Below are 12,800 nucleotides of genomic sequence, written 5' to 3'. Positions count from 1 at the left end.
TTGGCAATATCAATGCGATTTCAAAAGAGGGAATAAAAACAATGTAAACTTTTGTTGAATGTTAGAAAAATTTCTTTTTTTGCTTTTGTGTTAGTAATATCCAAAAATCATGAAAATTCATAGAGTAGAACAACTGCTATTATGTTTTTAGTAAAATAAAGTCTATCGCTATAGACAATAGATTTTGCAGTCATGAACAAGTAGTCTAAAATATTCGTTTTGGAGTTATGTCCCCTGTGTGTAGACTCTTACTGTCTAACTTATAACGTCTAAGAAAAATGCGATTTTTATCCAATTTTCTGTAAAAACTACTTTTAACTATAAATAACTTTCTACTTGCTGACTTTTCATAAATCTTGGATATCTGACTATTTTTGGCTTGACACACAATATTATTTTTAAAACGACATATTTAAAAAATCAATCTGTCGATTATATCTTAACAAGCACTTGCATTTTATATTAATTTCTTTTTCAAATGTAATTTTTTTTGTTTTTCAGTGAATTATTAGAGATTTCTCATATCCGAACTATTTATCATATATTTGTCGCCATTCTTTTGGTATTCAGTCTAAACACCATTGTATATGATATTATCGATAAAGGGAGGTAAGTGAATTTTCTCCAAACGCATTGAATTTTTTTTTTTTTTCTTTAATTGTGCATTTTAGTAAATTTTTCTATTTTTTTTTACGTTGTTTCTCCAATCTACTCCTTGGTTTCTTTATCCGCTCCCCACTTTCTGTCTCTCTTTATCTTATATGTAGTGGAGCTGATATGAGCAATAAGTTGCTCACTATTGATTTTTGTGTTAACCATGTTTTCCTCAAGATTGTAATACTTTATAAATTTGAACTTTTGAACTCCATGTGAGACTGGGCCGTTGAAAAAGTTTAAAAAATGTGGGGTGGATTTTTATTTCTTTCCTTTGTTCTTGCAATAATATTCACCCCCCCCCCCACACACACACCCACCAAACTCCTTTGGTGAAGATAGCGAAACAAATTAGTTTGAAAGGATTACTTTGTTAATATTTTTAAATACGGAAAGTTTATGTTGCAAGATCAAATAAATATTTCTTTTTTTCTTTTCAGGTTAGTCCTTGATTTTGACTTGATCCAATGGGCCTTTGGAAAATTTCCAAAAGTGATGGCCCTTTGGGTCTGTATGCAATTAAGTACACTACTCTTACTTTATCCAGGCTTTTATTATTGGTCGACAACTCGACAACACACGAGTTCACGTAAGTTTCTGCATTTATTACATTGTTTATTAATTACTTTTATTTATTTATATATATATACTAGCATTTCAGCCCGGCGTTGCCCAGGTGTTTGGATGTGTATGTTGAGCAAAAAAACAAAAAGGTGGTAGTAGGAAGGCAGGCTCGAACCTGTACCGCAAAGGAGAAAAAGAACGGGGTAAAACCTAACGTTTATGCTGTTACGACCACTGCCAAACCGGAAGCAACATTTTCTAAAATTAAGGCTAGACAATTTAAAGGAGAGGATAACTTTAAAAAATATTGGCGAAAAAAGTGACCCCCTCCCCCTGTAGAAAAGTGCCTAGTTGAAGGGGAAGATATTAATGTTTTTAGCCAATTTCCCGATATTTGTTGTATGAAAGGTTGAACTTTAAAACGATACTGATCTTGGTAAAATCCGTCACTTCTATTGAAAGTTTAAGGCAGACATGCAAACAGACATACATACATACATTTATATATTGGTAACTAAAAATTTTTGACCCAAACTGATGAAAAAGCTTGCCCTATCTCTGAATACCGTTTATGTAAAATTTCAAGTATTTAGACAAGAAATTGTCTGAGTAATTTGGAAGAGACCGCAGAGGTCAGTTTTTTTTTTAACTTTGACCCCTATTATGAGCCCTTAAAATTTATTGCTTTTGGCTCAAATCAAGTTATTAAGTTAGATCCATGTCCAAAGAACCTATATCTAAAATTTCAAGTGCGTAGACCCAAAATTGTCGGAGGAGTTTGGTAGAGTTCTCAAAAGTCAAATCGTTGAACTTTGACCCCTTAATTGCCAAATTTCTGGCCGAAAACCAATCACATCGATTTTCCCATTCTCCAGTGTTTCGGGCATCTCAACCTCCCCCAAGCTCTACCGCTCCTTGGGACGGTCACGTCACACATAGCTTGATGGCAAGTTTTCATCTTATAACAGCTGAAGTATTTTTAACACATCATAAAATTTTCCCCACTCTTTATCTGTGCCTAAATCAAAATGTAGATTCTATGAACAAAGCTTCTTTCTTAGAAGTGCACGCCAGTGGAACTCTCTTCTGTCTGTCTGTTTCACACCTGACTACAACTTGGATGTTTTCAAGTCCAACATAAACAAATTCCTGATGAACCGCCCCCTTAAGTAAGACACTTTATCAAATCTCCAATACTAACGATTACTGCGATACTATCCTATTGATTACTGTACACACAATAACCCTATCCTTGAGTGGCCTCTGGGCCTTGATAAGTGGTGACTTCAATGTAAAAAAAAAAAACAGAAGTCATCATTATGTCCATCATGATACAGGTTGAATTGTTTCCTTTTTTACAAGGAAGTTATCACCTATCAAGACCTAAAGGCTACTCAAGGATAAGGGATAATGAGTGTACGATTTGATTATTTAAGGGGATGACTCAACAAGAACTTGATTACATTGGACTTGAAGATGACTGTTCTAGTTCGATGGAAAGCAGACTGGTGGAACAGTTCCACAGGTGGGCAGTTCAAAAAAAGAACTTTTGTTTATTGAATCTGCTTTTAGAATCAGGCAAGGGAAATTGTTGATAGTTGTCATTCCGCATCAGTTGTAATAGTTATTACAGGTTGACAAATTTAGAACATCATAAAATCTATTTTTCTATTTAAAAAAATTTTTTTTAATTTCTTGAAAAATTGTTCTTAACATCGTTCTAGTTATATTACTTCTTCATCCTCGGCCTTTTTTTTTTTTATACCAAAAAAAATGTTAATTATTGCTTTGATTATAATTGCGTTTAAAATTAGTTTAAAAACTAATATCAGGATTATCAGATAATAAAGGATTATGTCATTAAATAAAAAAATGTTAAAACATTTTTAGTTGTTTTATTGATTGAATTTTTTTTTGTGTTTTCAAAATAAACGTGGTAGGAAAATGATCTATTTAAAAAATTTTCTATGTTACTTATAGTTTTTTTTTCAAAAGTATCAACCTTAAAATATAAAATTTTGGGGGGTTATTATTAAATAGTGGCGATTGTTCTTTTTATTTTTACTTGTATTTTTCAGGTGTGTCTCTTTTCTTCCTGAGATTCTTGTTTATTGTTCTCTTAAATTTTGAAACTTAGTCTGTCTTTTTAATCAAATCTTTGTTGGAATTAATATGTAAAATCCATTTCTGCGTCTCATGAAGTCGATTCTCTTTGTTGCTCCAAACGCTTTCTCACACCTGAACGTCTTCTCTATCTTTACAAATCGATGAAACACCGTTGTCATGTTTCGGCTGGTGAATCTCTAATTTGCAGGTGCAGAAACGTATCTGTAATTTGATTGGCCCAAACCTTTCTTTACTGCGTCCTCTCACAGATGTGAGATTCAATATTTTTTTATAAATTTTTTTTTTTTTTTTTTAACATGGTGATCACCACTTATCAAGGCCCGGAAGCCACTTAGGGATAATGGTTATTGCGTGTACAGTAATCAATGGGATAGTATTGTAGTAATCGTTAGTATTGGAGAATACTATCATAGCATGTGTTCTTTGAAATTTACTCATCTATTCCTGCTTCCTTTGTTCCAGCTCATTTGACTCGTTGATTTAGTGGTCTCCATCAATTTGTTACTTTAATACCTCAGTGTCATACAGCTTCTTATTCCAGTAGCTTCTTTCAAAGGAATGAAAGGTTGTGGAACTCTTCCTGCTCATTGTTTTCCTTCTACCTGGTCCTGTCGGTGGGGCATTAGAATATGCCGACTGCCTCCCTGCAGAGGGTAAAAGTCCCTCAATGGGGGTCCTGGATATGACCTTAAACTATATCCAGTGGTGAAGCTCCAGCTTGTGGGCTTTGAGCAGTGTGGAGCCACCCTTTAATTACCATTGCTCCCAGGTCCACTCTGACCCGGAGTGGTAGTACCTGTTAGGGTCCCAACTATGGGTTAAATAGAAACCGACGTGAAAACAACAAATATATTCTATTAAAAAATTTTTTTCTTCAAAATCTTTGGATTCTGCATTAAATAACCCGAAAAGGGTTGATATGCCGTAATACAAAAACAACCAACCAACCAATCCTTCTACCTACAGCTTCTGGAAGCATTTCAAGACTAAAATCGATAGGCATCTCCTATTTTTTTAATATTCATCTTTCGTTCTTGTAAACTCCTTACATCAAGTGGCTTCATGCCTTGTCTTGAGTGATTTCCATAATAAAAAAAAAAGTAATCCGATCAGTATCAGCAGTGTGTAGTGATCTCCTTTTGTCAAGGCTGACAATTATCAATTCAATTCAATATATTTTATAAAGTGATTTTCGATTATGATTGTTTTTTTTTTCTCATTTCCACTGTTATAAGTAAAATCTTTCAAATCTTTGTAGTCATACTCTTTCTAATATGCCCCAAATTTTGCAACAAACTCATCTGAAAAATTCATCCAAAAATAGTCACTATAACTAATCTAATATTTTCACAATTTTTCTTAACCCAAAACTGCAATTTCATGTCTGCTACAAAATTATTTGTATTCTTCTTACATGTGAAAATATGTTCATTTTATTGTCTCATTTTTTATTTTTTTCCTCAGATACAATGGATTGGGTTTGGCTTGGCATTTTCATAATTTACCAAATAGCATTTTTAGTTCTCCCAGTCACTTATCTGTCCGAACACAATTTACCACCAGCATCTGCAGTCATTATTGTCACCGAACAGGTACGTACACATCAAACAATTATTACGCTAGAAAGTTCGATGAGATGACCGTAATTATTTGCATTGACACACTGGTTTTTGTTAGATCAAAGTTAAGCAATATGGAGCCTTGTCAGTACCAGATAGGTAACCATTTGAAAATGATAGGCACTGTATGTCATCTTATCATTCTTGGGATATACATGCGGCTGGGGACTGCTTGTGAATTTCTTATTCCCTGTAAACTTTCTCCTTTGGAAGCAACTGGTATAGCCTGACAAAAGCTAATCCTGCATGATATGTTCTCTTGTTTTTTTTTTTTTTTTTTTTTTTTTTTTTCTTTTATCTATTCAATGTTAATGATTGTTATGTGATGGATGTGGATCCAAGGCCTTCACATGTCTGCTGTAGGTGGTCCAGCTGTTGGCCCCATAGAGAAAAGTGGGCAGGACAACTGCTTTATAGACAAGCAGTTTGACCCTGCTTTGTATATCCCGATTGTCAAACACCCGTTTCCGTAGCCTGGCAAAGGCTGCACTGGCGCATCCGATGTGGTGGTGAATCTCTGCGTCGATGATAGATCTTGTGGAGAGAAGACTGCCAAGGTAGGCAAATTGATCCACATTTTCTAAGGTGTTGCCTTCCACAGAGATTGTAGGCAGCTATGGGTGTGTGCCAGGAGCTGGTTGATGTAGGATCTGGGTCTTTTTAATGTTAAGGTCAAATTCCAGGAGTCGGTAGACTCTCTCAAAGGCATCCAAGATGGTCCATGCCCCCACTGCAATAAAGTTTGTGGATCAAGGATCGGCCTCCACAGCCATCTAAGGACCCACAAATGATCAGACCTAATCTCACCGACGGGAGAACAATCATACTCGTCACAAGTGATTGCTGATGATGATGGATGTAGTGGTGATTCAAGTCTTGTGACTTCTGGAAACTGAGAACTCTTTGTTCAAACTCCTCAGCTTAACACGCGCAGGCAGCATGAACTGGAACAAATACGTTGAAGACATTGCAAAGGCTGCTGAAAAGAACATATTGCGCTAGAAAATTACTCCCGTCTGAGAGTATCCTGTATCTCTACAAAACCTCTAGTCATCCATGCATGGAATAATGTTGCGACATCTGTGCTAGTGCATCTACCACTAGCTTCTCCTCCCTCTTAGACAGGGTTGAAAAAAGAGTTTTCAATCTAATAGGTTCGCACTATCTACCAAGCTCTAACCTATGTCTGATTGCTACAATGTGACATCTCTGTGCCTGTTTTACAAGTATTTTAATGCATTGTGCTCTGATGAACTCGTTGCACTTGTACGCCCTCACTGTGCATACCCTCAACAAACCCATTTAGCAAGAAAATCCCACCCCTTCTCTGTAGAGGTCCGTAGATGCCAGAAAGCTTTCTACTCTAATAGTTTATTTTCTCGAATTGCTAGACTTTAGAATTCCCTCCTTACTTCCTTGTGTGTACTAACATGCAAAAGCTTAAATGTAATGTGAACAAACATCTCACTCATATTCTTACATAGTCCTCTGTAAACATTGTTCCCAATAGTGACTCCTTATGTCTTGGGGTAAACATGAATTACTCCATGGGAGGTTAAAACTGAAATATTAAGACCATTTAGTGAAAGATTTTTCTGGATGATTGAAATTCAGCGAAAGTAAATAAAACTAACCGCAAGATGATTACTGACCTGACTTGTGCCTCGCATCCGTCGAGATGGTGATGGAGAAAAAATGATAGATTTTTACTTATTTTTGTTGCGATAGTTTTTTTTTTTTTTTATATATAGAGGTCACCACTTATCAAGGCCTGGAAGCCACTCGGTGATAAGGGTTAGTTGTTATCTCATAACTTAGGAATTCTTATTCATCATCTGGTTTCTCTCGCCTTTTTTGCGTTCTCATGCTTTGCTAATCTGACCTTTTAACCCTGCCAGACAACTTCATGTCAAACGATTTCAAGTCCATGCATGTGGAAAAATATTTAAAAACTAATTAACGTACACAATGTTCAGTATTGTTTTCGAAATCGGAAGAATGTTTTATTTTGATGTTAATTCTTCAAAGTATAAACATACATAACGCACGACGATCGCAACGGTTTCTGCACGTCATGTGCCATGACATCACACTCGATTGCTCATGTCGTTATCCATAACTTTTCATGAATTTCAAAAAAGAATAACATAACACGTTTAACTAAGCATGGTTGATAGAATAAGTACAACTTGCTTCTAGAGTTAAACTATTTGTTTTTTGCTGCTTGGAATTTACTGTAACCTCAACAACATTGAAAGTGATCCAAATCATTTTGTCATTTTGTTTCATCGTACATTAACCATTTTGGGTTATTCATGTTGCGTCCAGTTATTTTGTAGGAGGCTTTTTTCTTTCTCTTTGTATTTTCAAGCATGAGTTGGTCGTATTTGGTTATTTTGTAGGAGGCTTTTTTCCTTCTCTTTGTATTTTCAATCATGAGTTGGTCGTATTTGGTTATTTTGTAGGAGGCTTTTTTCCTTCTGTTTGTATTTTCAATCATGAGTTGGTCGTATTTGGTTTGGTTGTTTTATAGTGGATTTTGTTGGTTTTTCTTTCCCCCCTGTCCTGCAGAACATGAATTAGTTTTGCAATGGGATTAAAAGCAAAGGTATAGTATCAATATTTGGTACATTTACAGCTAAGAAACCAGTCATGAAATGGGGGTGGTAGAAAGAGAGAAGGGGAAAAGGAAGGTTGTTGTTTTTGGTTTTGCAGAACATAATTAACTTTTGCAAAAGGAAGTAGAAAAACATGCATGTTTGCATTTTGTCTCAGAAAGCCAATATCTTCAGACAGTCTGATCTAATAGCACCAGGTCATCGAAAGACTGACTTTAATAAGCGCATATTATATTATATACTCTTATTAAAGCTCATAAAAGTTATGTTAAGTCTTTTGAGTGTTTTCCATCTGATTAATGTGCTTGTATGAGTAACTGGAAATGAAAGCAACTGGTGTCAACTCAAATCTGTCCTTTTCATATGTGTGTTGGGGATAGGACGGTCTGCCGTGTTTTAGACGATCCCGTCCCCATGTGTATAATTTTTTTTTTTTTTTTTTTTTTTTTACAAGGTGACTGTATTTATTTAATGGTAGAGGAATTGAAAAGACAAAAGGTCGCATAATGAAGACGAAAATATACCGTTAAATATCAACGAAACAAATGCAATTTATTGCATAAATATACAGGAAAGAATGATAGGAAGTGATAGGAAGAATAAGAGTTCATTGAGAGATGAGTAACGTTACTTGCGATTGACTGGCTAGTCAGGAACGAGGTGGTGGCTCATAGCTCCACCGGAGCAGTGTTCATCACATCTTGACTGGTCGAGTGTTCAGCGGAAAAGAGGGTGAAATATGAGAAACAGGAAGTGACGTAGGTAGGTCGCTCTTCTGAGTTAAAGGGGCGACAATCGAGTTAGGCTGAGAGTGTTCAACTCCCACATGTGCTTTGCTTTGGAATGCCAGAAATATATTTGATCCGTTTTTTTCTTATTATCCCTCCCCCTCGTTGCTTTCCTTTATTTCCTTCCCTTTTAAATATTACTGCTACTATTTAAGGGATTCTGAGGTGTGAATTGTTATGGGTCTTCTTTGTAAGCAAGAACAATAAGGTGACATTCAGCAAGGATCTTTTTTTTTTTTTCCTTTTTTTCTTTTCTTTTTTTTTCCTTTTTTTTTCTTTTCTTTTCTTTTTTTTTTTTTTTTTTTTTTTTTTTAAGACATCAAAGAAAACAGTGGTTGGGTATAGTCTTTGGAAATGAGACGGATAGTTAAGATCCCTCCCTCTTCCGAATGTGGGTCATTTTTTTTTTTACTGAAAACCTAATTTTCTCAGTTTTTACATCAATTTCTTCATATAAGTTTGCTTACTTAATTACTAAGTTTTACTTTCATTTTTTTTTCTACATTTTTAGTTGCGATTAATGATGAAGGTCCATTCATTCGTTCGCGAAAGTGCATTTCGGGTGATTATGCATAAAAAAAAAGATGGTAAGTTTTGCTTTATTTTATATTTTTATTTTTTGCAACTCAACAATGCTAATGACATATGACATCACTCTGGTTCAATAAATTATGTTAATAAATATTTAATTCTTCAATATTGTCATTTTTCTATGCCTTTGACTCTTATCAAATGGTGCCGCCAACCGAATGTGCACTTGTGTTGTCTTAAAAACATTCAACATCTTATATAATACACACAATGCTTCAAGCAAACTACAACATCCTATTTTCTTTTTGCAATATGTCGGTTTATTTAGTTCTTCAGTCACTCTTTTTCATTTCATTTGCACAAAATACTTTTTCCATTTAAATTCTATAAACTTGGAAATCCAAAATCCGCAGATTGTCGAGTAATTCTCAAATTTTATAATTTCAAGCAAAACTTTATATCTTATGAACTAACTATTCATAATGAATTATTAGGTTGGTTAGATTAACTGGTTATACAAGTGAAGCAATAATTTTATTAATGGAAATGCCTAAAAATGAATCTTTTAAAAATGTCCTCTAAACCAAACAAAATATTTTGTTTTATGTTGGTTGTCAACTTGAACAAATGTCAAACCAATTCTTGGAACAAAACTAAGATATGACCTTAATGTTTGCACACATGACTTATTGACCCCTAACCCTTGCTGAGCCAAACTCTCTAACACGAGTTATGAATGATTATCATTGGTCATTCTGGAGTGTCTCAAGTACAATTGATCCTGAATGGTTTGCAATAGATTTTGTTTCAGTACAAAGTGACAAAAAAGATTTGATATACCTTTTAAAGCAGACAAACCAAATTGATTATTTTTATTTAAATTACAGCATTCATTAAACTTTTGTGAAATGATGTTAATTTTGTTTTGACATTTTTTTTTAGGTACTGATGATGGAAGCTGTCCTGATTTCTCAAAGTATCTCTACTTCCTGTTTTCTCCAACTCTGATTTATCGAGATCACTACCCAAGGTAAGAGAATCTGTTCTGTTGCCCTTGCAAGAAATAGGTTCGTTGTGTACGGGGTTACTGATCTGTAGAGACTGTGTTCACTATTTCGTAGAGGCTGTTACGTTGAAGGTCATAGATCACTACTTGTTGAGATAAGCATTTTGCATGTTCCAAAAAACTATCAACAATAAAGACCAAGTTTACCGAGTACATTTTAAGAAGAACATCAAAAAGAAATACGTTAAACCAGAGTTACATATATACAAGGAACATTTATTTACAGAGAAGTTATGAACAATATCGAGTGGGTTGTGTACACACACATGTGTATGTATAGGTATACGAACGATCATGCATGAAGTTAAGTGTTCGTTGCACATATTGTTTATTATGCATACACATGTCTGATGTATGTATGTGATCACATTTATTAAAGTATACGTTGCACATTCATTGTGTGTGCATGTATGTGAGAGTTTGTTACGGTATACACATGTATTTATTCTTACCGTGAAAAGGAAAATGCCCTGTCGAGGCATGTGGAAAAAATGTACGTTTGCCTCCACGATTCAAATGAAAGAGAAAGAGTTATATAACGGAAGTTGAGTAAAGAAAATGAAACAGGAAGTAGATAATGCCACCTGTTGAACATATCAGGAATCATGATAAGGGCAGATTACCGGTGTCTAATTGAGACACTTTGTGTGCGCGCGACATATCTAATAGCATATCAGTTTGAAAAAGCATCTTCCCATAAGTTGGGGGTGAAAGAGAGAGATGCATTCAAACATTATGTAAACTGCCTGGAAAGTTCAACATTAGCATGGTCCTTATCCTGCATAAGTACCAAAATGATAAAGCATAAGTTACATAGAGGTGAGAACCACAAACGCACACACAAGAAATGGCTATACAAATGTTTGCACAGAAGCCAGGGGATTTTACCCTCGACCTCAAAGCCACGATGATCTCTGTCATTGTTGGATGAGATATGGTTCTATGCGGTTCTAGAAAATCCATGCTCCCAGGCTTTACCTTCTCACCTCTTGAGAAAGCATTAGTCCATCAAAGCACAATCCATCAAAGTACTTATAAAACAAGCACAGGGGTGCAACAGTAGTTTATTATTATTATTAGAAAAATGTGTCTTTTTGTACAAACACTTTTTTTCTTTAAATTCTGGATTCCATATCTGTTTCCAATTTAAATTTCTCCGTTTCTCTTTTAACTAGGACGCAAAAGATTCATTGGAATTATGTTGTCAGCAACTTTGCGCAAGTTCTTGCTTGCCTTTTCTACACCTATTACATTTTTGAGCGATTCTGCGTTCCAGTGTTCCGAAACTTTAACAGTGAGCATGTCACTCCGAAAGCTTTGTTGTTGTCTGTCTTTGGCTGCATGCTTCCTGGAACTTTGGTTCTCTTCATCGGTAAGCCTTTTCGTGTCTTTTTGATAATTTGTATTATTTATAGTTTTCTGTTCGATATACTAAAAACTGATTGGTAATACTAAAAATCTTTTTATAATACTAAAAATTTTATTGTAATACTAAAAAACTTATTGTAATTCTAAAAACTGATTAGTAATACTAAAAACTGATTGGTAATACTAAAAACTGATTGGTAATACTAAAAACTGATTAGTAATACTAAAAATCTTATTGTAATTCTAAAAACTGATTGGTAATACAAAAACTGATTGGTAATACTAAAAACTGATTGGTAATACTAAAAACTGATTAGTAATACTAAAAATCTTATTGTAATTCTAAAAACTGATTGGTAATACTAAAAACTGATTAGTAATACTAAAAATCTTATTGTAATTCTAAAAACTGATTAGTAATACTAAAAACTGATTGGTAATACTAAAAACTGATTGGTAATACTAAAAACTGATTGGTAATACTAAAAACTGATTGGTAATACTAAAAACTGATTAGTAATACTAAAAATCTTATTGTAATTCTAAAAACTGATTGGTAATACTAAAAACTGATTGGTAATACTAAAAACTGATTAGTAATACTAAAAACTGATTAGTAATACTAAAAACTGATTAGTAATACTAAAAATCTTATTGTAATTCTAAAAACTGATTAGTAATACTAAAAACTGATTAGTAATACTAAAAATCTTATTGTAATTCTAAAAACTGATTAGTAATACTAAAAATCTTATTGTAATTCTAAAAACTGATTGGTAATACTAAAAACTGATTACTAATACTAAAAATCTTATTGTAATACTAAAAACTGATTGGTAATACTAAAAACTGATTGGTAATACTAAAAACTGATTTGTAATACTAAAAACTGATTAGTAATACTAAAAACTGATTGGTAATACTAAAAACTGATTGGTAATACTAAAAACTGATTAGTAATACTAAAAATCTTATTGTAATTCTAAAAACTGATTAGTAATACTAAAAACTGATTAGTAATACTAAAAACTGATTAGTAATACTAAAAACTGATTGGTAATACTAAAAACTGATTGGTAATACTAAAAACTGATTAGTAATACTAAAAATCTTATTGTAATTCTAAAAACTGATTAGTAATACTAAAAACTGATTAGTAATACTAAAAACTGATTAGTAATACTAAAAATCCTATTGTAATTCTAAAAACTGATTGGTAATACTAAAAACTGATTGGTAATACTAAAAACTGATTAGTAATACTAAAAATCTTATTGTAATTCTAAAAACTGATTAGTAATACTAAAAACTGATTGGTAATACTAAAAACTGATTAGTAATACTAAAAACTGATTAGTAATACTAAAAACTGATTAGTAATACTAAAAATCTTATTGTAATTCTAAAAACTGATTAGTAATACTAAAAATCTTATTGTAATTCTAAAAACTGATTAGTAATACTA

General features: G+C 33.4%; 1 protein-coding gene across 2 annotated transcripts in view; it reads left to right on the top strand.

Moving 5' to 3' along the window:
- LOC145291143 (sterol O-acyltransferase 1-like) overlaps positions 1 to 12,800 on the top strand; it is a 169,963-nt gene that overhangs the window by 98,178 nt on the left and 58,985 nt on the right. For both annotated transcript variants that reach the window (XM_080136660.1, XM_080136661.1), the window contains exons 5-10: positions 502 to 609; positions 1,095 to 1,243; positions 4,810 to 4,937; positions 8,882 to 8,957; positions 9,844 to 9,931; positions 11,143 to 11,339. In XM_080136660.1, coding sequence (XP_079992786.1) covers positions 502 to 609; positions 1,095 to 1,243; positions 4,810 to 4,937; positions 8,882 to 8,957; positions 9,844 to 9,931; positions 11,143 to 11,339 — 746 coding nt within the window. The remainder of the gene's footprint in view (positions 1 to 501; positions 610 to 1,094; positions 1,244 to 4,809; positions 4,938 to 8,881; positions 8,958 to 9,843; positions 9,932 to 11,142; positions 11,340 to 12,800) is intronic.

Source organism: Euprymna scolopes, chromosome 12, assembly GCF_053919585.1.
Source record: "Euprymna scolopes isolate OS-2025 chromosome 12, ASM5391958v1, whole genome shotgun sequence".
NCBI lineage: Eukaryota > Metazoa > Mollusca > Cephalopoda > Sepiida > Sepiolidae > Euprymna > Euprymna scolopes.
This window is presented reverse-complemented; position numbering and strand designations above follow the sequence as displayed.